The following is a 23,652-nucleotide window of genomic DNA, read 5'->3' as shown; positions in this document are numbered from 1 at the left end:
TCTTTCCTGCCTATGCAGGGGGTCGGACTCGATGATTTATTGAGGTCCCTTCCGACCCTAGCATCTATGAATCTATGAAAGTAATTAGAAAAGTTAAAGTGATTTAGATGTGGCGCAAATAGGACATGGGTAGTGTTCTGCATTCTCACTTTTTACCGATTTTTTTTTTTCCACTGATCGATTCCCTGGTTTTTGTTTTGTTTTTTAAGTCATTCATTTTTTACCGATTGACACCCGTTTTTCAGTTCAAATCCCTGTTAGCTGGCACTTGGGGAATGGTCCGTTCCCCACTAGATATGCAGCCCTTTCTGTCTGGACCACAGGTCACTAGACTTAGGGACATCTATATTATTTATTCTATTCTGGTGCCAGGCAGTGCCATACTGTGACATCCATGTTTGTTCTTCTGAACCGAGACTCACATAACAGCCTTCATGCATTGCTGTCTGGCATTATAGCCAAGTAGTGCTCTTAATAGTCTGAGTTTGTGATCTGTGTGGGCAGGTGTGCCTCCTGTTAAACTTTCTTATAACTGCTTTTGGGTGAAGCACTTCAGCTCTCTATTCTGACTGTTAGAATATGTAGGCAAGTGAAGTGTCTCTGAATGAGTTTCTCAGCTGCCAGTTTGCTGTGCAAGGCGGTGTCTGTATTTATTCAAAATATGCAGTCTGGCACCTGTTTGCATTAGGTGCCCCAGTCCTTTTGAAAACTAGAGAGAAAGTCTGCCTTCCTTTTGAAGCATAGGTAGACAGACTGGAGAAGGAAGTGGTGGTAATTTGTTCCTGATGTACAATAGCTTAATGCAGGGCTTCTCAAAATTTGGGATACTGTGACCCGTTAAAATAATATATACATGTACACGCTCCCCCACCACCCTAATTAAAGCTATTGCTTTCATTCGGATTAGGTAGGAGATAAATAAAGCACATTTATCTTTGTACATTAAATGAAATGTATTTGTCAAAAAACACTTTATAAAGTGTATCAAATTCAAAATTGTTTCGCTAAAAAAAACCACTCTCAAATTTAAAACTGTCAATAGTTTTCAGTGAGAAGGATGAGCTTGCTTGGTACTGCTTAGTTTTTCAAACCTGGCCTTTATTTTCGAGACTGCCAGTCTCATTTCGTGCTCCGCATTTATCTTTGATTGGTATTTGCTCTTTATAGCGGCAACTGCTGGGGGGGAAAAAAACTGCTGAAAAAACTTGCGCTCAATTTCATGCAGTCAATCGAACTGTTGACAGATAACAACTGAGCTTCACTAACCCGTACACCTTGAGATTAGAAAACAAACGAGACACTTCCAGTGTGGGTGAGTCCAAGAACATGTTCATTGCTGCTGGGGTAGGGAAGCAGGCAGAGTGCTTGTGCGTTGGGGAGGGAAGAGAAGTTTGCGACCCCCTTTTACATTGCTCGAGACCCCCCCTGGGGGGTTGCGACCCACAGTTTGAGAACCCCTGACTTCATGCTTAGAGCAGAGGTTCTCAAACTTTTTCTTATTGTGTACCCACTTACCGGCTGCCCACATAGCCCTACCAGCATACCTTTTGTATTTAACCCCTTAACTACCAGTCATTATAATAATGAAAATTAAATCTGCCATTACACAGTTTCTCCCGCGTACCCTCAGGGATGTCTTACCTACTCCCAGAGGTATGCATACCACAGTTGGGGAACCCCTGGCTTAAAGTATGCATCTCAGACGTGAAAGACCCAGGTTCAGTGTCTTCCTCAGTCTGAGGAGATTCAAACCCGCATCTCCAATTGCCCAGAAAAGAACCACGAGGCTCTTTCCTTTTGAAGCATAGGTAGACAGACTGGAGAAGACACGAGTCACTGAACCACTGGGGCCCCAGTAATATAAAATAAGGCATAAAATAAATAGTCCTTTTAATAGAAACCCAGATCTGTGTCTCCCCTTGCTCAGATGAAAACCACAAGGCCTGTCCTAGAGGGTCAGACCTGTTCCTTCTGGCCCAGCACATTTTGAGTCCCCATCCATGTAGTGGCAATCTCAGTAGGAAAGGTGGAGCATGCTCCCTGCCCCAGAATAGCCAGTAATCTAGTACAGGCAGCCCCTGCTTAGCGCTCTTAATTGGTTCCTGAAAAAACAAGCATTAAGTGAAACGGGCATTAAGCGAAACCACAATTATTTGACGACCCAAAATGACAACTGCACTTGTTTTTATGACCCAAGATGGTGACTGCGAGCATTATAACGAAACTCGCTGAGTGCTAGGTGAAATCGGGTATCAATTTAAAATGAGTGTTTTAGCAAAATAGCACTAAGTGAAACAGCATTAAGTGGGGGTTGCCCGTAGTCAGGGCACCCTTCTTGGAGGTGAGAGATGTAAGTTTGGGCCCCCTCAGACTGAAGAGCACACTGAGCCCAGCTCCTGAGCAAGTGCTTCAGCCTCTGGTCTATTCCATTAAACAAAAAAAAGCAGTACAACCTCCTCTTCTTCTGGTCATGTTCTCGAAGGAAAGCAATGGCTCTCTTTTTATGTTGGGTATCCTGCTGAGTTGTATTAGGCACTTTCTGAGCACACTTATTAGATCTGGCCCCTCATGGGGCTTAGGTGGGGAAATGCCTTGTTCTTAGATTCCAGTAAAGTGTCAACATGAATTGGGTGCCAAGCATCTCAGTCCTGACAAGATGGAGGAACTTTTGGGCTGTACAGAGTCAGAGTTTAGGCATTTGGGTAGTTTGACTGTGAAAAGTTAGACTTGTATATGAGTTGAGGTCGGAGTTCTGAGGATTCTACTGTTGCCAGGAGATGAAGGGAAGTGATTCTTCCCCTCGATTCAGCACTGGGGAGGCCACATCTGGAGTACTGTGTTCAGTTTTGGGGCCCCCGCTACAGAAAACACATGGACAAATTTGAGAGAGTCTGGTGGAAAGCAACAAAAATGAGGGGGCTGGGGGACGTGACTTACAAGGAAAGACTGGGCTTATTTAGTCTAAAGAAGAGGAGAACGGAGAGGGAATTTAATAGCAGCCTTCAACTACCTGAAGCGGGGTTTGAAAGAGGTTGGAGCTAAACTCTTCTCAGTGATGACAGAACAAAGAGCAATGGTCTTAAGTTGCAGCAAGGGAAGTTTAGGTTAGATATTAGGAAAAATATTGTTACTAGGAGGATAGTAAAACACTGGAACAAGTTACCCAGAGCGGTGGTAGAATCTCCATCTTTTGATGTTTTTAAGACCTGGCTAGACAGAGCCTTGGCTGGGATGATCTAGTTGGGGATGGTCCTGCTTTGATCAGAGGGCTGGACTAGATGACCTCCTGAGGTCCCTTCCAGCCCTAATTTTTCTATGATTCTATGACACTTAGTACAATTTTAGTGTCTAAATCCAAGTCTGTCTTTGATGACAGAGTCCTTTTATCGGTCTAGTCTCCTGCAGTCGTGCAGACAATGCGTGTTAGCACAGGGACTCAAATGCCAGCCTCCTAAGCCAAACCACTGAACCTCATGTATTTGGTATGAAATATTTATGAGATGCAGTCTTAGAGATTTAAATGATAGAATTTGATTACAGGAATGCAAAACTGTTTCTTTTGCTTTACAGTGCATGTGCTTATACTTTATTTCACTTTTTTTCCCTCCTCCTTCAAGGTCTGGTAGTTAACTGGTCAGGACAAGGGCTACAAAAGCTGGGTCCAATATTACCGTGCGATGCTGATACTCACACTCTGATTCTGGATAAAAACCAAATAATTAAATTGGAGCATTTGGAGAAATGCAGAAACCTGATGCAGGTCAGTGTTACTTGACTGTTGCGGGTCATGAGTTAATCGCACTACGTTTATTAAAATACTTCCAATTTAGGGCTGCAGTATGCAGTTAATAGTCTTAAAAGTTCCATTTCTTGATGTGAATGAATTGCCATTTTTTATATATCTAAACAAGAGAGGTCTTACAGTGGAAAGACATGTTTTCAATGCAGGTCTTCAGTTGACGATCGTATAAGTTGTTTCTCTAGTTACCTGTGTAATCTGAGAATTTTTTTTAAAGATGTTAGAACTGAACTTCCTCACATATCTGGATATTGTGAAGTGCTGGGAGCATTCAATTCCTAGTGAAGTCACAGATAGCTTTTATTCTACCCCTTCCTTCCCTTTGAATGCTTGACTTCACAGCCTTAGTAATGTTTTTCTGACAAAAGCTTTTCTGTATGTAATAACTGAAGAATAGCATTTGTCATCTTCATATTTCAAAAGCATTCACAAAGAAGCTTACATATTTTTTCTCAATTTACTGATGGGGACACTGAGATACATACAGGTTAAGTGACTCAAGAAGTCTCATACTGCAGCAGAGCTAGGTATAGACCTTGAATCTCATTGCTTTTAGTTACACCCCTTGTCACTGATGATTCCCCCATCCTGTGCTTTTGCAATCTTTTACTCAGGACTCCTTTCAGTATAACCTGTTTTTTACCTTTGATTCATCTGTCTTGTTTAAATAACATTTTGTTGTTGCAGCTGTAAAATCTGGAAATAAATGATCACAAATTGGAGCAGTACCCACAAATTCATGGCAATGCATCTGAGGAATATGTAATATAAAATGAAAGCCCAGGCAGTTTGCTGTGTACATTAACTTCCAGGCTACAAGATATCCTTTTTTACTTATTTACTAACATGATATTTAGCATATGGTATAAAATACAGTATGTAATATAAAATTATTATTAATATATATTTGAGTTAAAGGGGGAAAAGAAATGTAAATGGGGTAAAACAAGTAGCAAAAATGTTTAATGTAAAATTAGAAAGTTCTAAATTCCCTTCCTGATGTCCTGAGTTATTTAGGCTTGATCTTGCAAGCATATTTAACTTTGACATTAGAAATAATTTCATTGAAATAGATGGGCTTATGCTTGTTAGTTAAGTTAAGCACACACGTAAACTTTTGCAGGATGAGGGGGTTGGTCCTTACAGGATCTGTCTAACACAGTGGTGCTCAGTGTTTTAGAACAGTGGTTCTCAATCTTATTGTACCAGGACTCATTTGTAAACATTGATGGCCAGTGAACCCAGTGAGCAGTGTAAGTAGAAAACAGCCCCCTGGCCCTGCCAATGCCCCTCACTTCTGACCCTGACTCCTGGGGATGTGTGTGGGATGGTGAGGGGGGAAGGGGGCTCAAGCAGCCTCTTCCAGGCTGCAATTCTGACAGCCTGCAAGGGAAAACCCACAGTTTCCCACGTTTTTCTCTTTTAAAGGAGAATCCATTTTTAAAGTTGTTTGATCCATATTTAAAGTTTGTTCGTGACTTCCATATATTGTTGTGACCCACTTTTGGGTTGCGACCCATGGGTTGAGAAACACTGTTTTAGAGGAGCAGGCTGGTTCGTTGCCACCTGGCTGTGGTGTGGGCTGCCACTCCTTTCTGGTAGACGAGAAGGGGGAGGGGGGGAGGGAGGGCAGGTGCCTTGCTGCTGGTATTCTGGGCTGGGTTCTTGGCAGCTACTGCTAGATGTGTGAGGATGGGTTTGAAGATACCAGCCCCTGGCTAGACCTCAGCACCTTCCTCTGGGTTCTCTCGCTGCCTGCAGCCTCTGGCTTTATTGTTATCACAGGTGGAGCCTGGACATGCGATGCACAGCCTATGGTACCCCAAGCCCCTGCCTTCTGCCGCTGACAGCAGGGCTGTTAATAACTGTCTCTCCCAGTCCAGATCTGCTCTGGGCAGCAGTGGTGGCAGTTCCTGGGACATGGGATGGAATGCTGGTAGGTCAGGAAGCTCAGCCCCACATACTGAGAAAGCGAGAGCTGATGCAGGAACCTGGGTATCCTAGTGGCTACAGCCCCAAGGGAGAAAGAGCTGGCTGGGCTCACCGGACCCTAGGTCAATCCTTTTCTGAGTCCTGGTGTTGTACTGGGGCCATACCAGGAGTTGTGTCTTGTGCTCTCCAGCCCCAACATCCTTGGGCAGGGTACCTTACATAGCTGTGGCTCACTGGCACTTGGCAGCCCAAAGAAGCAAGCCTTGGTCCCTGTGCTGGGCTGGGCAGGGCAGGGCAGGGCAAGGCATCCATGTCTGGGACTGGGTGGCTTGGCAGGGTTCTGGCAGTCCATAGTGCTCTCTTATCCACGCTGCAGAGTCACCCTCCAGATTGGCCCTTCTCCCTGCTGACTCCTGCTCTGGGGCAGTACTGATTTCCTTCATCCCACAGGCTAGATTCAGTTGCTTTGGGGGTCAGATATGACCCGCAAGCTGAAGGTTGAGCATCACTGCTCTAACAAGTCCAAGCCATTCAGTAGTTATTAAAAGTGCCTTCAAGAGACATGAAGAACAGTGTTTTGGCATCACCTAAATGGCTTACATAAGAAAAGCTATACTAAGTGTTTTTGTTTTTTTCAAGTTCTGTGCTCTCAGTATTGGCATAAGGGAACATTCCTTTCTGTAAACAGCCATTCTCAAAGCCCCTATGTTATATTTAGGATGGAGCTAATACTCAGTTTTTTTTACTGTTCCTGGTTTAACTGTAATTTCTATAGTTTCTTCTCAAATAACATTAGAAAGAAAGAACAATTACTTTTTTCCAAGCTGCATTACAGGCCCTTTTGTAACTATAACTAAGACATTATTTATTTTACTGCTTGATGGTGCTATATTTAAGAGCCCATAAATACATTTCCACTCTGACCTCTCTCTTTAGTCCTAGACTGGTATGGTAGACATTTGCCTGGGTCTTAACCCTAGCAGGCAAGTTCTTGAAGTGGGGAGGGGTGGTTAACTTGAAGGAGAGCGAGAGCCACCTCTCCCTGGGCACACCCACTGGCCACTGGGTGAGACATGCCACAAGAGACCATCCAAGGGATTGTGCAGGATGCCCACGAGTTAAGCTCCCCCCTATTGGCCCCTTGGCAGAAGATAAGTACCCTGAACACCTTTCTCATCCCCTCATATCTCATTCATACTGAGAGGATCAGCAGTCCCCAAGATGCATCTGAGGAAAAGCAGATGGTGAAATCAAGTAGCTCTTAAAGAAGTAGATGAGCCTGCCACTGTGGGCCAGGAACAAGGTCTGGTATTGAGGTGCCAATGATCCTCACATGGGAGATGATCTGTGACACTGGAGTGTACTTTGGCTCGAACTCCCCCAGAGTTCATCATGTTGCATTAATTGCATCTGTAGATGCACCCTGCATGTTTTAGATTGCATCGATATACTACAATTATTGTAGCTACTATGTGTGGGGTCCTGTATTCTCTTTCAACTGTACAAAAACATGTAAATAATTAACAATTTAAAACTTCACTAGAAAATGTTAAAAATTATAATGTTTAAAACTGTGTTAAAGCTCCCTTTTCACTGGGACAGAGGGATGCGTGTGTGTGTTTTTAATCTTTCATTAAGAAGATGAGCAAGTAAATTTTGTGCCTGTAATGCAATGTAATAAACTCTGGGGCAGTTTGAGCCGCAGTACAGTGCTTCTGGGAGCAGTGTCTACATATGCACCTGTGACATTAGCACTTTGAGCCAGAGCAGAGCCCTGCTGGCAGGAGACTTGGGGAGTCAGCCGTGGGCTCTTGGGTGATGGCAGCAGAGGGGCTTGCTGGAGCACAGGAGTGCCAAATGTGTGGAGCAATTAGCTAGGCAGCGTGCAGAGGTCTGGCCCCCACCCAGTCGCCGTCTACATGTGGATTTCAGTGTAGGTAAGTATTATGCCATAAGATAGTACTGTCCTGAACAGTAATATCTTACAACACAATTAATTAGTTTACTGCACCCTAATACCAGTGCATATGTAGATAGTGACACTTTACTGCAGAGCTAATTAGTCTACTCTGCAGTAAAGAGCACGTGTAGATGAGCCCGCAGTTATTTTTGCAAGGCAGTTTTAAAATGCTTTTTACCACCTGAAACAATGACTCTAATTTATTCTTCATTTCATTCTCTTGAGTTTCATTATCTAACACGGCAGGTGAATTTGCCTTGTATAACAAAATGAGCTCTTAAATTTTAGTGCACAATTCAGGTTGAATGGTCTTGTGGTTTGTCTGGGCTACATTACTCTTTAGAAATAACATCATTCTGTATAGTCTGTTGGACTGTATATTTAACATTTCAAGATAAGAGCTAGATCTTATGTTATCATTTGTTAACCTGTTTTGTGTGAACCATTTTGTAGTAAACATTAAACATTTTTTGCATGTTTATCTACAGCTGTCAGTGGCCAATAATCGGCTGGTACGAATGATGGGTGTAGCAAAACTTACTCAGCTCCAGGTACTAAATCTGCCTCACAATAGCATTGGTTACGTGGAGGGCTTAAAGGATCTGGTGCACCTGGAATGGCTAAACCTGGCAGGAAATAACCTGAAGGTGAAATATCTATTTTTTTAGCTTTTCAAAATCTGGTATCAGAATACAGTGGGAAACTGAAAAGCCCTTCTAGGGGTTGCATTTTTTTTCCAGTATTTGAATAAGTGATCTCCAATTAATTGGCATACATAAGTAAAGCACAAAATTGTAATGAGAATTGGGTCATTTTAAAAATCAACATCATTTACTAAACATACTTTTTTTCCTAACCAAAGTTCTTCATAATTGAAAATTAGAAGCTTTCTTGGCTGTTTTATTGAGACTTATAAGCTTCAGAAAGAATTGCAGAATTGTAAATTCTCATTTAATGACAGAGAAGAGAGGTTTTTGATTTCTCATTATATCTCGTGTTGTAGATGACAGATCAGATCAACAGCTGCGCATCTCTTCAACATCTTGATCTATCAGATAATAATATATCTCAAATAGGAGATCTCTCCAAGCTTACATCTCTAAAGGTAAATGCGGTGTTACCTTTCTACTGTCTGTCATCTCTTTAAAAAAGCAGCATATCAGTTAACACTATTATCCAGGCCCATGCTATTTTAACTAGTCATGCAGACCTACTTGTCAAGTTAAGAATTATTATCCCCATTTTAAAGATGAAAAAAAATGTGGCTATGATTCTCTTGTAATCACTTGGTGATTTGGCCAAGGCTGCCAAAAGTAGTACTGAAGTTTCTAACTACAGATATTAAAAACAAATGACTCCCACCCTTTATAAAACTGATTTTTATATAGGAAAATTCTGCTTTTAAATAGTACGATTATTCCCAGCAAAAATCTGTTTGTAGAAACTCACTCTTGACTTGTTGAGTCACAATTTTGTGCTCTGAAGCTGTTGCTATTAAGAAAAACATTTTGATCAAAATGGTAATGTTTAATGATGGTGTTTTTGTTTTATAGACTCTTCTGCTCCATGGAAATATTATAACTTCTCTTCGCACAGCCCCTGTTTGCCTACCTCAAAGTCTGACCATTCTTTCATTGGCAGAAAATGAAATCAGGGACTTAAATGAGGTAACAAATGTGGAGAATTTAGCATAAAAAGTTTTTAACTTAAAATAAGAGGCTAGTTGTGTAGTTCTTTTGAGAGCAAAATACTCAGAGCACAAGTAAAACAGCCTTTTATTTTCTTCAAATCTGACAGACTGCTGAAGGTTTTTACTATTGGTAATTGGTGTTTGTAATAACCAGGTATCCTGGTTTTCTCTGATAAAAATTCTCTGATTTAAACCGCCCCCCCCCCCAACATATTGTCTGATTAAAAAGCCCAAAATCCATGATTAATATGAAATGCTACTATAGATAGATATCAATTGAACACAGTTTTATTGATCTATTTACAATTTTAAAACAATTTGGGAGCCTACCAGTGCCTCATTAATGTTTTGATTTTCAATTTTTTATCATGGAAAATCAGAGCTCCCTCTGCCCCCTTTTTGCTCACAGAACATGGGTCCAGGCCCCTCACTCCCCAACCACAGCTGCGCTGTTTTAACTTCCAGCCAGCCTTTTATTTCATTTTTTATTTTAATTTGTTTTTATTTATTTAATTTCCTAGTTCCATTGCTCAAGGATGCCTAACGCATAGTCCCAGGCTCAGATGCTGCCTACAAATTCATAAAACACTATTCACAGCTGTCTTTTCCCTGGATTGAACAGATTAAAAACAAGACTGGTCAGCTGCAGGCCTTTGCTGCTGAAAAATGCTACAAGTAATTTCTGTTCTAATGATAGGCTTACTCTGGATCTGAACTGCCTCAAAATTTACATTTATGGTTTTGATTCTGTTTCTTTATCAAGGAGCAGACAGGGAGAAGTTAATTGTTCTTTTATGGTTTCTTTTAATGTTTTTGTGAATAAATCTTGTGAGTATTGTCAGCATAGCATTGTTGAGGGAATCCCTTAATGTGGCCGGATGCTCATTCTTCTTTCTTCTTCTTTAAATAAGTACATCTTTGCTGGTGAGTGTGACCATGTTTATAAGGCCATCTTTGCCACTTGTTCTGAATCAGAATGATATAAATATACAAAAATTCCACTCCCCCAAGACACAAAAATGAGGTGATCCTTTCCAAAGGTAATGGCAGCTAACGTATTACAGGAAAGTGACTTAGTGATAGTGTTCCGACTGGGATCAGGGTGGTAGTGGTGTGTGTGTGTGTGTTTGTTTGTTTGTTTGTTTGGGTGGTTTTTTGTTTTTTCCAACATGCATTTTTGCATTTCAAATGCTGTTCTGCCTCAGATGTCCAGGCAATAGAAATGTTTCGTATATTGTGAACACCAGGTAGTTCTCTTTAATCAACAAAGATATTCTTTATTTCAGATTTCTTTCTTGGCTTCTCTTCCTCAATTGGAGCAGTTGTCAATTATGAGCAACCCTTGTGTGATGGCTACGCCTTCTATTCCTGGATTTGACTATCGACCCTATATTGTCAGCTGGTGTTTGAACCTTAAAGTTCTAGATGGATATGTGATTTCTCAGAAAGAAAGGTGAAAGCGTTTTAAAAATTTCTTTTTTTTATTTGGTCAATAAGTTTTAAAACTTATTTGTGTGCAATGGTAAATCCAGATGATCAGAAATTAAGTCTCTAATTGCTACCGTACTCACTGTTTTAAAAAAATTTTAAACGTTCATTGTCACTGCTGTCACATATGATGTTCAAAATGTGATTTCTGAATATGGCATGATATTCATTGTGCTGCTTCCAATTTTAAAATTTCAGATTTGATTTCTGTGAATACTCTGAAGAGTATTACTGCTTTGAACATCTCTATTAATAGACACATTCAGATGTTGATAGGATACAAAAAAAGGGGCATGATAATAAGTGAAGTGAATAAAATGTTAAGAGCTAAATGAAGAAGATATGGGCCAAGGTTGCAACTGATTCATGGATCAGAGTAACAGTTGCAGTAAATTATCTTCAACGCCCTGTTTTTGTACGGGAGACAATATTTCCCCCAACTCTTCTGAAGATCCCAATGTCTCTAGCTTTTGTGAAAATGCAGGGTTTGGATTTGCGTGGCATAGGCACCAATTAGTAGAAAAGTAACCAAAGAGTTGCAGTGAGAAAATTACTTGCGTGTTCTAGTTTGGATTTTTATGCAAAGACATTACCTCCTCTTTTTCTTTCTCCCAGTTTGAAAGCAGAATGGCTTTATAGTCAAGGTAAAGGGCGATCATATCGACCTGGGCAGCACATTCAGTTAGTTCAGTACCTTGCCACTGTTTGTCCTCTTATTTCTTCGTATGGTCTCCAGACTGAAGAGGATGCCAAACTGGAAAAAATACTAAGTAAGCAGAGGTGAGAACATTTTCTCTTTCTCCATCAATATCATATGTAACAGAAGCATTTAGGAAGTACTGTTCTATAAAACTCAGAGGTTTGAAAGGAGACCACTTAATTTTGACAGACCTGGGACCTGGTCCTGTGAATCTGTTCTTGTGAATAGTTACTTTGGATTCTTGCATGTACAGTATTTCCCTTGATCAGTCCCTTCTTTTCAGATGGTTTAATCTTTTTTTTTTCTTCCCCATAAAGTAACTCAAAGTTTAGTTGCTTTCAGATCTCGTTTTGAAAGAGAGTTTTGGTTTTTTTTTTCACAATGATTTCATTTTGTTTCTGCTCAGGCTCCACCAGAGGCAACTGATGTACCAAAGCCAAAATGAAGGACCAATTACATCCTCTACTCCCAACAAAGGGGTGTCACTTGTGTGTGAACAAAGCAGTCCCGCCCTGGGGCCACAGATAGTCCTTGAAAGTGGTAAAGTCCAAATTTATTCTTGTGCTGCTGTGTATGGCAATAAGTGGAATTATCTGTATGCAAATACCATTGTGGGAAACAATTAGGGTTATAGCCTTCCCCTTGAACAGAGCCTTCCAGTCTTTAATGTGTCTGGATTTTGTTTTTTTAACTGAAGCAATGCAATTCTGGCTACATCTTGGTTCCTAACCTCATGTCCCTGACTTTTATTTGTATACTGAAAGCAGTAATTACTAAAATAGTGAAAAGATTATTATTATTTAGTATATCACATCTTTTGGTGTTTGCTACTTTGATTGCTCTATCTTGTTAGGTAGGAGGTTCTTCAGGAAGGGGCTGTCTTTTGCTGTGTGTATATAGTTTACCATGACCAGCACACTTTGGGCACCTATAAACGTGCTCCGATGCATTCTGAATGTGTCAAAGCAGATTCAGTTAATGCGTCAGACCAGATTCAGTAAATCCAGTTCCAAGTAGTCTGCTGATTTAATTAAGTCTTCTGAAGTGTTCTAATCAGAACCCTCCAGGCCGTTGCAGTGTCTTGTGTATACAGTGTCCCCACATTTCATAATGGTGGCGAGGGCACTTTAAAGCTTTAGTTAAAGTGCCCTCGCCGCCATTTTGAAACATGGGATGCTGAATACACACGATGCTGAATACTAGTAGCAAATGGTACAGATATTATCCAATAACTCTGCAGGCATTTTAATTAAAGCAGCTCTAATTAAAACACCCCATCCTGGAGCACATGTAAAAATGCCCCTTAGGTTTCCGTGTGCTAGTGTTACATCAGCATTAAATTGCAGTTATTGCACCTTACTGTAACCGCTGGATTCTTAATTAAAACAGAAGATGAAGGCCTCCTAATGTTAAATGAATTATATTACTTAAATGGAGCGTAACTTAAATTTGGCTTTTTGTTCCCCTAGAACCTGTTATCCAAATGAATTCTTGGGTTGGGCCAAGCACCAATGATGATCACTCTTACGCAGCAAAGAATGCCTTTCCAGTTGAAAGAAGTTGTCGCAAAGAGCTGTACCTGGAAGATATACAGACTGATGAAGACAAACTGAACAGCAGTCTTCTCTCCTCCGAGTCTACTTTTATGCCTGTTGCTTCAGGATTGTCTCCTGTATCTCCAACTACAGAACTGAGACTACATGGAATCACTTCAGACATGGAAGATGATGATGCTACAGTGATTGAATTTGTGAAAGAAGTTAATAAGGAGAGTGCAGATAACAAACAAGAAAAGATTTCTTGGGTTACAATAGAGTGCTCCATCAAAGCAACAGAATCTGTAGAAGCTCAAGAGAAAAATAAAGAGGCTGAATTATTACCTTTCCTTAATCCAGCAACAGTTGCTGCTGATCTGACTGCTAGTACTAGCTGCTCTCTAGCCTCCTGTGTAGACCAAGTTCTCGGGAGTTACTCTATCCCATCAGTGAATGATGAACAAACTCTTCTTTCAGACCACACTGTAAAGAGAGATTCTATTGATGAATTGGCTTCTGTGGACCATGATGCAGGTGAATTGCAAAAACTGAACAAAGCAGCCACCAAGCTTCAGGCCTGCTGGAGAGGATTTTATGCAAGGAACTACCATCCCAAAGCCAAGGAAGTGCGTTATGAAATTCGCCTAAGCAGAATGCAAGAGCACATTGTTTGCTTAACTAATGAAGTAGCAAAGTAAGTAAGAAGTCCTGGCTTACGTTCTGATTGTCCAGTCTGAATTGACGTAAGTGTAGAACAAAAATTAAAATGCTTTGATGCGTTTCAGAATAAGTATACACTCTCCTTGGCTTGACTTTTTCCTATGCATAAGAGCTTTTGCTGCCTCTAACACAGTAGCACAAGGCAACTTCCACTTTCAAATCAATTATGCATACAACATCCCATCCTCTCTCTCTGTCTAGCTCTATCCAAGCGTGCTTTGGGTTAGAAGTTTTACACCTTCCTGGTTCCAAGACATTGCACTCTAGTAGATGAGCAGAAAAGTTTAGTGACACATCTGAATTAGGCCTTTTCTCCTAGAGATCAGAGAGATCCTGTATGGCCCTGAATATGAAGAGTTGTCTAGTATCATCAAAGGGATGGCAGTGTTGTAAAGATTTTTCCCAGTATTTAAAATGTGAGTTCTTTATGGAAAAGTGAGAGTCTGAAAAAGTATGATGTGCTTCCATAGTTCATATGGAGTTCCTGTCAGGCTTGCTCAGTTCAAAAGATTTTTTTAAAATTATTTTTCCTATCTGCTCTCCCTTCCTAGAGTATAACAATCAATATAAGTTCTTTTTGTTCTGTTCCTCGCAGCAAGTAGCAAAGGGTCTATGGCAGGGCTGTCAAACATACTGCCCACAGCCTGGACCCAACCTGCAGAGCCCTGCTGTGTGGCCCCTGGTGCTACCCCTGGGTCTGATTAGACTGATGCAGAGCACAATGTGTGCCTGTGGTGCAAGGCTGGTCTGTGAGCCAGATCCTGCCCATGGACCCCTACCTCTTCCTCTCCCCCTTCCCCTAGCATTCCTAATACAGCGGCCACTCTAGGACCTGAGCATCTGGAATGGGTGCTGTGTATGGTGCACTCTGCTTACAGCAGCAAAGGCGGTGGATGTCCCACATAGCGCCCATCCTGGCAGCTCCAAGACTATGCTGCATGTGGCACCTACTCCAGCCCATCCTGTGCTCCATGCTGCATGTTGTGCCTGCAAACACTGTGTGTGGCATAGGTCTCAGATGGGCTGGAAAATGTGCCATGCCTGGCATATGCCTCAGAGTGGGCATCCATTGCATGCAGCTCGATTGCTGCTCTGGCCAGTCTGTAATGAACATTCTGTCTACTCCAGGTCCCAGACTGGCTGCAATAGTTGCCATATCAGGTATGCTATGAGAGAGGGTCTGTTGGCCTGATCTGGCCCAGCGACCAACCCCATGCCACTCATCTAGCTTATGGGGCTGCATGAATTTGACACTCCTTCTCTGTGGGTTCAAATCAGGCCCTCAAGTAATCTGAAACACCTTCACCATAAGATAATACTTCTGGTTACACTTGTTACCCCTTTGGCCTAGATTGGGATGCATGCAAATTACTGAGCATATGGCTTGGCGCACAGGATTTTTAGTGGTGTTGATAAATAAACAGGAAATCTGATAGTTTGATACTTGGAGTACAGGCTGAAATTACAAAGCTGGTGATTAGAGTTGACATTGGGTAAAATTAAGCAGTCTGATACAACCAGAGAGATGCAATAAAGCAGAATGTCATGATATCCTTGCAGTGATACTTTCAGAGAAGAGAGCCTTGCTTCAGAGTGGTGTGGTTTGGTGTTTAAGTGCTCATACCTTGTAGCTGGAAAGAAGCAAAACTCATCTGGCATACTGGATGCCTTGTTAGTTAATGGATAATATTTGTACTGTTTGCTACTAGCACTCTGAAGCAATATATAGAAGCCCTTTCACTTGACTGACCATCTTCATCTTAATGATTTATGTGCCTGCAATAAGAGTTCCACGGAAGTAAGTGAGAGCCCTCAGATAGGCAGTTGTGTGGAAGTTGTCCAGCAGTACATTAGCCCTGTTTTAGAACAGCCTTCTTAAATGTCAGTTCTCTAAGGAGGTAATGGAGAATGGAATAAAGAGAACTAACAGTAAAAAAGCACAAGGGTATTCTCAAACAGTATTTGAAATCACTCCAGCAGCTAAATGAATGTGATGACAAGAAAAAACTAAACTAAGAAGAATGACTAAACACTTTACTCTGTTGTTTCTTTAGACGATAGTGTTATACAAAATGTTTTTATATGGAACATGTTGGTCTTGTCACTCAAGGAAACATTGCATTATTAAGTTAAATATCTTGTGTGTTTTAGACTAATAAGAGAGAGAGATGAAGAAAAGATTCAAAGACTTGTACAAGAGGAGGCCATCAGCTACCTTTGGGACCAGGTAAATATCTTTAGTACTTTTATCCTATTATGAATTAAAAAGCATACTTTTCAGTTGTAAATATTGAAAAAAATGTGAATGTAGCCCTGACCACCATGGCTTGGAGTAATGGGCACCTTGCCAGCAAGTTACTTGGTGATAGCTGTTTTGTTACTAGCAATTTAAAAGAAGCATGCGTAACCACTGCAAAATGTATTTACCCAAATCCAAGGTAACTTCAAATGTAAGACCCTTCCCCAATAATTAGATTCTGTACATAGAAAATTATAAATTTGTTATAACTTCCTATGTCTAGAACCTAATTATTGGGGAGAGGTCTTAAATTTTTTCTGCCACAGCAGTGGGGGGGTAGAATAGTGGGCAGAGCATGAGGGACCAGACCTCTGCCCCTTTCTTGGTTGGTCTGCCTACTGCCTGCACCCTCACATGCCTCCCTGCTGCCAGCCTCTTGCTTCTGTCCTTCCAGTCCCTGCCTCCCTACTCCTTGATCCCCTCTACAGTTTGCTTCCCACCCCTTATCATGACTCTGGCTGCCCCATCCCAATCCCTGTCTCTCCCCTCTTCCTGCACCCTTATCTTCTGCTGCGGTTCTGCTCTGATTAGGAGATAGTGTGCAGCAGCCATGTCCCTGACTGGGGCCCGGCCTAGCCAGAGAGAAACAGTGGCAGTTCCCAGCTGGCTGAGTCTGGTCTGGAGGGACTAGAGCTGGAGCACAAGGGAAGGAGGGGAGGGGGTAGTTGGAGTAGAGGAGGTGGAGGGGGCAGCTGCAGGGAAAAGATGTAGGGCCCAGGCAGGGGGTTGATCAGGGCAGACCCTGGCAGAGGTGAGCTCAACTCAGGTTTCATCTTGGAGCCCATGGCCAAAGCTGGAGCCAAGCCACTGTCTGCCCTGGGCTGCTACTTAAATCTAGGTTAAGGCTTTTTTTCCTGTGTTGTCCAGGGGTAGGGGAACTCATTTTTGGATTTGAATAAATATGTTGAGAATCAGGCCCAGATAAGTTTTCATTACTAAAATTTAAAATTGAGTTAGGAATTGTAAAAAGGAGAAAATACTGGAGAAAGTAACTAAGTTGATCCTCAGTGTGGTAAAAGAATCATTTGGCGATTGCCCCAGTATCCACTGAGACCATCAAGTCATGTTGCCTCTGGAAGCAATGGATTAGTTTTTCATTAAGTTCTAAAGCTAACAGTTTTATGTTGTATCCAAAAGTATGTGTACTCTGTGTGGAAAGAGATCTATAGTTGTAACATCCAGATAGAAACGTCTAAACATGAGCTGTCTCCTTTAAAAGCATCACACTTCTCTTCTTCAAGAGCCTGGTTTGAGCCTTTTATACTCTTGTTGGAGCTCTCATTTGATACATATCCAGTTACCATACTCTGTCCAAAGAGGACTCCATATGGCTTCTGTTGATGCCTATCAATGCGTAGACTCTAAGCTAGAAATAATAAGGGTCATTGTTTCATAATGTAAAGTGCATCTTTCCCTTTGTCTAGGCAGAATGCCTTTTATTTTTTTGATCCCTCCCAGTCTTATGTGGTTTATTTACAGACTTATTGCCAGGTTTAGCAAATACCTTTGTTTTCCTTGTTTCATAACATTGTTTTTTGTGGTTTGCAGGTTCAATCACTTCAACAGTGGCAACTTACAATGAACCAAAATCTTAATACAATCTGGCAGCATCCTGTTCCTATATCAAGTACTTTGAATTCATCCAACCTACCTGTTCAGTCATCTGATCTCTTTAAAGAACCTTCTCCTGATGTTAGTTCTACCTGTTCGGCTTCAGTAGTTGAAACTATTCTGGAGAAATTTTTACCAGAGTTCCCAGACTCTGGCTTTCATTCCTCCATGATTGATCAAACCCACATTAGTGATTTACATGGCTCTGAAAATAGTTTTACACATGGGAGTGACAGTTTTCCTGTGGAAAATTCTATAGAAACTGTCAAACATTTTGGGGATTCTGTTTCAGAAGGTCCTTCCAATGCAGAAGATGCTCTGGTAGACTATGGAGATCAGAGTAAGGAGAGCTCTAACAGCGAGCAAGACAGTAGTCTTTTGCAGCAGTATCTGACATCTGTTCAGCAGCTAGAAGAGGATGATGACAGGACATGTTGCAGTGATGGGACAGAAGGAAGTAGGCCCCAGACAGCAGCTTCAGAGGAAAAACAAGATTCTTTATCTGACACAGTTTCTGTGGACACTCAAGACTTAAGTTCACTTGCACAAGATGAAATGAGTCAGATGCCAGAAAGCTGTAAATTGAATTCAGGAGTAGTGGAAGCAAAACAAACAGAGTGTGACTCTTCATTTCAGGTGCTGCCTGTTAGCATACCTGTCTAGTAGTTGAGCTCTGTGGAAATTTAGGGAACCTATTTAACACCTCTCTTCCCCCCATTTATACAGCACTGGCATTCTTTTTTCCACATGTATTTTGTTCTAGATTCCTCTGCCCATGTTACCAGGAAGGCTTAACTTTAAATAGCATTTTGCTACTCTTATAGTTGAATATTAACACTAACCGTGCTAAACTGAAATGAGCAAGTTCTCAGTGATGGTCATTATGCACTTTATTTCTTGCCAGCTGAATTGTATCTGAGCAACTGGTTTCCATAGCGTAATACAGAAGATTATGGGGTTTTTTCCTATATGTAAAATAGCTCAGATTTAGTAAGACTTTACTTTTCCTTGACGACAGAATTTGAGTTCTCACTCTACAAAAATAGCATGAATTGAAGAGTTGGGAAGAATGAAGATTATGTGCATACATACCAGTGTCAACTCACAGAAGAGATGACAATAGGGGTTGCTTAATAGATTTTTTTCTCTTTATCTTGGAATAAGAATCTTGGCCAAGATTTCAAACAACTAGGGCTTTGAAACTTGGGTTTTTAAATCAGTGGCATTAATTTTTCGTTTTTCTCCTTTAACTGAAGCTCTGCAGTTTTTTCAAAGCAGGCCACTTATGTAGGGGTTTAAACATGGACTAAGGGGACTTGAACATTAGCAATCTACTTTTATTTGAAAAAAAAGTGTTGAGTTTTTTGTCTCCAATATGGTGCAAGCTACTTGTTCTTTCTCAGGTAAAACTGGAGTTTCTCAGCTGGAGTCAGTGAAAGTCTTTTCTAAAAATAAGGGCTTCAAAAGGACATACAAGATGAGAACAGTTTCTGAGGGATCCCTACTTCTCTGGTTGAAGTGGGAAGCTTGATGATTTGTGTAAAGGTATTGGTCTCTACAAAAAAAATCTCTCTGTCATATGCAGGTACTTCAGAACATGCATGAATCTCAGGATATTAATTAGTGTGATGGGCCACAAGCCCTTGTCTACGTGTAAACATTAGGAGGAAAATCCAGAAGTGGTTCCCTCCACTTAGATTGCACGTAAGGTAGCATTTAGTGTGTGATGACCTCAGTCGGTTTTGGATACTAATTGTGGGCCTGTATGCCTCCCAGTGGATGAATGTGCAAAGCTAATTTTGTTATGTTCTCCATTTAAATTCTGGGCAAGCAGTGATAAAAGATGAATTATTAATGGTGTTTGTATTTTCCCTATTCATCATGTTCTGCACTGTTCTGGGAAAGAAAGGAGCACTCAGTATGCCACAAAAGTAGCAAGGAGAAATTATTTTGCTATAGAGTTGAGAGAAGATGTTAGTAAAATAACTGTCAAGTAACCTGCTATAAGGCTCACCATCAAGTTCATTACTGTTGCATTTCTCAGTATCCAAAACCAATGCTGCAACCATTTTCATGTGTGGATGTCTCTGAGGTCAGCTGCACTCATCTCATGAATAGATACAGATTTTAACTTTTGGCACTACTTTGTTGCAAAATAGCACCATTGCATCTTTCAATTTAAAGGGACTTTTCCAAACATACTAACCTTACAAAATATAACTATACCCTGGATTTTCAGCACCTCGATTCCTAGTCTGTTTCAGTTCCTAACGTGGAATTCAACTCTGTGCAAAGTTGGCAAAGCCCAAGGCATCATTTGAGCCCTCAACATAGAGCTTAAATGGGACTTAAGTGATATATTAATGTTGGACTAGTTGACTGCAAAGGGGTGAAGTTACCTTTGAAGAATAAAATTTACCTTTGTATATAGTACAACCCTTCATTTTCCCAAAAGACTGGAGGAGGATGTTATTGGATAATCAAAGGACTTTTTTGTTTTAATCGAACAGTTATGGCACTTGAATAATTACTATATTTAGACAATGTGAGGCTGTAGCATGTGAAGAATTTGTCTTTCCATCTAATTCTAGTTTTAAAACAGATCTATGACATAATTAGTTTGGCATTCAGATCTTTAGCTCTAACAAGATAAAACCTTCATTTTCCATTTACGTTGCTAGATATTATGGAATCTCTGAACTTTATGGGACTGGCCCTTTAGAGGGTTAATAATTTTGTATCAATCAAGTTCCACAAGATTGAGTTTGTATAATTAAGGGTGAGAAGATTTGTCTGCTGCGTACAGTACAGTTGCCAAATCTTAGAAGGAATGTAGAATTGGTGATTGGGTACATGAAGCAATGAGTTTCCTCTCTAGTGACCTGCATATCAGTTTAGTGTGTTGTCATGTTGGAAAAATAATTAACAGTTCTGTTAATCTCTTTGGCTCAAGAAAGTATCACTTCCTGACCAGTTTAATTCTCAAAGGCACCATAAATATTTTGCATTTAAGTATCTCATGTACTGCCAGTATCTAAACTGAGAAAGTGGTCCCCTACAATTGCCAAAATGTGATATCTTTGTGAAACTAATTTTCTATGGAAACCCCTGTAATGATGAAACTTGCAAACAGATATGCATGATGATTTATTTTAACCAATGCTTCTGTCAGCTGTGAAAAATTAGCAAAATAGATACCAACATATTATTCAGCTTTATCTTGATACTTTTAAAAGCTTTGAAGTTTGAAAAAAGCCTTTTCTGTTCTTGTGCAGTGCATTTGCATGTGTAGAAGGTAAATTGCCTAAATTGAACATATAAAAATCCCATTGAGAGGTGAAAATTGTGTTAACTATAGCTTTTCCAGGGTTAAAAGCAATTAGTTTGTACATACGCAGAAAAAGTATTATGTTGACCCTGAGTTAAAGAGCATTGTAGAAAACAAGAGACAATGAAAGATAAATTTGAAAAATAGCAAAAGGAAGCCCCTTGATGTGTGCTAAAAATAGCTCGTTTGAGCCCTTACTGGCTTGTCAAAGAAGCAGTTTTCGTGCTGGTTTCATAATTTAATTTGTGAATTAACATTGACTTCTTTTTTTCTGGCATGAACTTTTAACAATGTAATTAAGTCAGATTCTTGTCTTTTCTATGTATTCATGCCAACAAACAGCAATGAATGGAAACTACACACTGGAATAAGAAGGCAAGATTTGGCCTGTAACTTGCATGATCTCCACATATACAGTTTTTCCTTTATTCTCATGATACGTTTAGCTCTTTTTTGGTCCATAGAAAAATGTGTTTTTTGTGGCAATGATTTTCTTTGTATTCGTTTTTTAAAAAATCCACATTGACTATAGATTGGAGGGTACTGCATTTTTGTACATCTTATTTTCTCTTCATAGGTGGTACCTCCAGTTCTTAATTACAATCCGTGATGGTTTGGTTTCCTTCAGCCATGCTTATGTTTTAATATCGAGGCAATCTCTGTCATAATCAGGAGTAGAGCTCATTTTAATTTCAACTGTGTTGTGTTTAATTTCCAGTGTGTTATAATATTTGGTAAACTGAATGGTTCAGGTGATACTTTGAGAAAATGGGACTGGAATACTGGCTTGAAAGGAAGCCTATTTACACATCTCTATTTTAAAAGTATATAAGCACCCACAAAGAGGACAGTCGATTTTATATGTTAAGTAATGTCTTCCTTTAGGGGAAAAAACATGGGAAGGTTTTCCTATTGGTGATCGTGGATAAATTGTGACTTCTATATAAAAATAATTTAAGGTGGCAGAAATAGCATTTCTAGGTTCCTTTCATATCCAAAACTGTCAGCACAGTTAGTTCTGGATAGTTAATGAAAGTGGAATTTCTAGTTCCAGAAGCTTCTGAATGACTATTAATCTATCTTGGTTCTGTTTTGTTAAGTAGACAGAGGATGAGTGCTAGTAGGATGGCATGGAGCGTCAACCTCACTGTTGCCACTGATTTAAAGGAGATAGGTTCAGATTGATACTCACTAGTTCTCAAAAAATATTTAAGGTAGATTATCATATTTACAGATATGCTTTCACTACAGTGCAAGATTGCAAGTTTGATGTACTCATTGAAAAACACAAGTATCCTTTAGCAAATAGGTGGGAGGACTCTTGATAAACTAAATGGCACAAGTGTAGCAGAACTTTTTATTTATAGATTTTTTTTTTATAAGGCCCTACAACGTGCATGCTACAACTAAAATACAAATGCACTTAGCAGTTTGTCTGCCTGTATATAAACAAGCTTGTTTTTTCCCTAAATAATGTGGAATGCCCTTAAGCTTGCATTTGATTTTTTTTTTTTTAATATTATAGTGTATTTACATTTTTATGATCTTCTTGTAGATATTGTCTGCAGAATTCCAAGCCTTATTTCTAGTTGTGAAATGTTGTTTGAGGAACTTGCCAAATCCAAGAAATGAAAGATTCTTTCCTCTAAGTCTGCCTTAGTTTATTGAAGGGGTAATGTATCAAGCACACTTACCTCATTCATGAGAAGGCAGAATGGAGATTTCCTGAATCAAAATGTAATATAAAACTGATCACTTTCTCTGCTTTTAAAAAGTGGAAAGGAGAACTTTTTCCCTATTCTGTAATATGTTTTTCGTCTTGTGGACTGTGCCACCCAATATAGAAAATGTCAAGTCCAGTGAAACCTTTCAAAAAGTTTCCCTCTAGAACGATAAATCGTTTCCCTAATGTGGTGTTCTAAAAACTGTTTTGCAAAGAATCCTTTCTGGCCTCCTCTGCCTTGATAGACTAGCAAATCTTGGCTATCTTAAAAGTTTGCTTCTCTTCAACAAACACAAAATCCTTAAGTCTCACAAAAAACTCTGTATTAGTATTAAAGGGCAGGTGTTTTAACTGTATAAGTGCCATCCTAAAACTTACCAGAGTAATAGTCACAATCCTGTATTTCTCTTGTACCAAAAGTTGTTGTGGATGCCAGGTGGTATTCTGGATACGTAATGAATGCAGAATGTCTAGCTCTAGGAGCTTCAGAATGATATTTAATCTATCTTGGTGCTGTTTGGTAAGCAAAAGTGATAAGGAAACCACTTTTACAGCTACCTGAAATGTATAACTACATTGGGCCAAATTTACCCTTAGTGTAATTCCAGTGAAGTAAATTTTGTTATGTTTTGAGGCCTCTTTCATAGTAGTATTCTACCTCCTAAACTAAAGTCTTAAGGAAAGAACAATTAGGCCTTGATTTGTCTTTATACTTCTCACCATTTTCTGTGAAGAATGGTGGGTGGGTAAACTGGTACAGTTCATATATTTTCTATGAGTGTTTACATTTATGAAGTTATTGGTTCTTATATAGATTTTGTTTGTACCTCTGAGTTTTGAATTTTAAATAAATTATTTGTACACTTA

The 23,652-nt window shown here is 40.1% G+C and overlaps 2 protein-coding genes across 4 annotated transcripts in view; one reads left to right on the top strand and one right to left on the bottom strand.

Annotated features, from left to right (window-relative positions):
- Positions 1 to 4,266, bottom strand: part of RPL24 (ribosomal protein L24) — an 11,838-nt gene extending 7,572 nt beyond the window's left edge. The window contains exons 1-2 of the mRNA XM_006033032.2: positions 4,261 to 4,266; positions 1,258 to 1,261 (exon numbers count right to left, since the gene is read on the bottom strand). Of these exons, the coding sequence (XP_006033094.1) occupies positions 1,258 to 1,261; position 4,261 (5 nt within the window). The 5' untranslated portion in view covers positions 4,262 to 4,266. The remainder of the gene's footprint in view (positions 1 to 1,257; positions 1,262 to 4,260) is intronic.
- Positions 1 to 23,652, top strand: part of CEP97 (centrosomal protein 97) — a 26,866-nt gene extending 3,214 nt beyond the window's left edge. The window contains exons 2-13 of one of the 3 annotated variants that reach the window (XM_025214788.1): positions 3,618 to 3,760; positions 4,487 to 5,052; positions 5,585 to 5,735; positions 8,180 to 8,338; positions 8,695 to 8,796; positions 9,245 to 9,358; positions 10,668 to 10,834; positions 11,485 to 11,649; positions 11,976 to 12,109; positions 13,039 to 13,798; positions 15,976 to 16,051; positions 17,672 to 23,652. In XM_025214788.1, the coding sequence (XP_025070573.1) occupies positions 5,598 to 5,735; positions 8,180 to 8,338; positions 8,695 to 8,796; positions 9,245 to 9,358; positions 10,668 to 10,834; positions 11,485 to 11,649; positions 11,976 to 12,109; positions 13,039 to 13,798; positions 15,976 to 16,051; positions 17,672 to 18,397 (2,541 nt within the window). In that variant the 5' untranslated portion in view covers positions 3,618 to 3,760; positions 4,487 to 5,052; positions 5,585 to 5,597 and the 3' untranslated portion in view covers positions 18,398 to 23,652. Of the gene's footprint in view, positions 1 to 3,617; positions 3,761 to 4,486; positions 5,053 to 5,584; positions 5,736 to 8,179; positions 8,339 to 8,694; positions 8,797 to 9,244; positions 9,359 to 10,263; positions 10,422 to 10,667; positions 10,835 to 11,484; positions 11,650 to 11,975; positions 12,110 to 13,038; positions 13,799 to 15,975; positions 16,052 to 17,671 lie in introns of those variants that run through there. The other 2 variants (XM_025214789.1, XM_025214790.1) reach the window with 2 other exon arrangements.

The sequence above is a fragment of the Alligator sinensis genome, unplaced genomic scaffold (assembly GCF_000455745.1).
Source record: "Alligator sinensis unplaced genomic scaffold, ASM45574v1 scaffold1286_1, whole genome shotgun sequence".
Classification (NCBI taxonomy): Eukaryota; Metazoa; Chordata; order Crocodylia; family Alligatoridae; genus Alligator; species Alligator sinensis.
The sequence above is the reverse complement of the archived record's forward strand: the minus strand, read 5'-3'. Positions and strand labels throughout refer to the sequence as shown.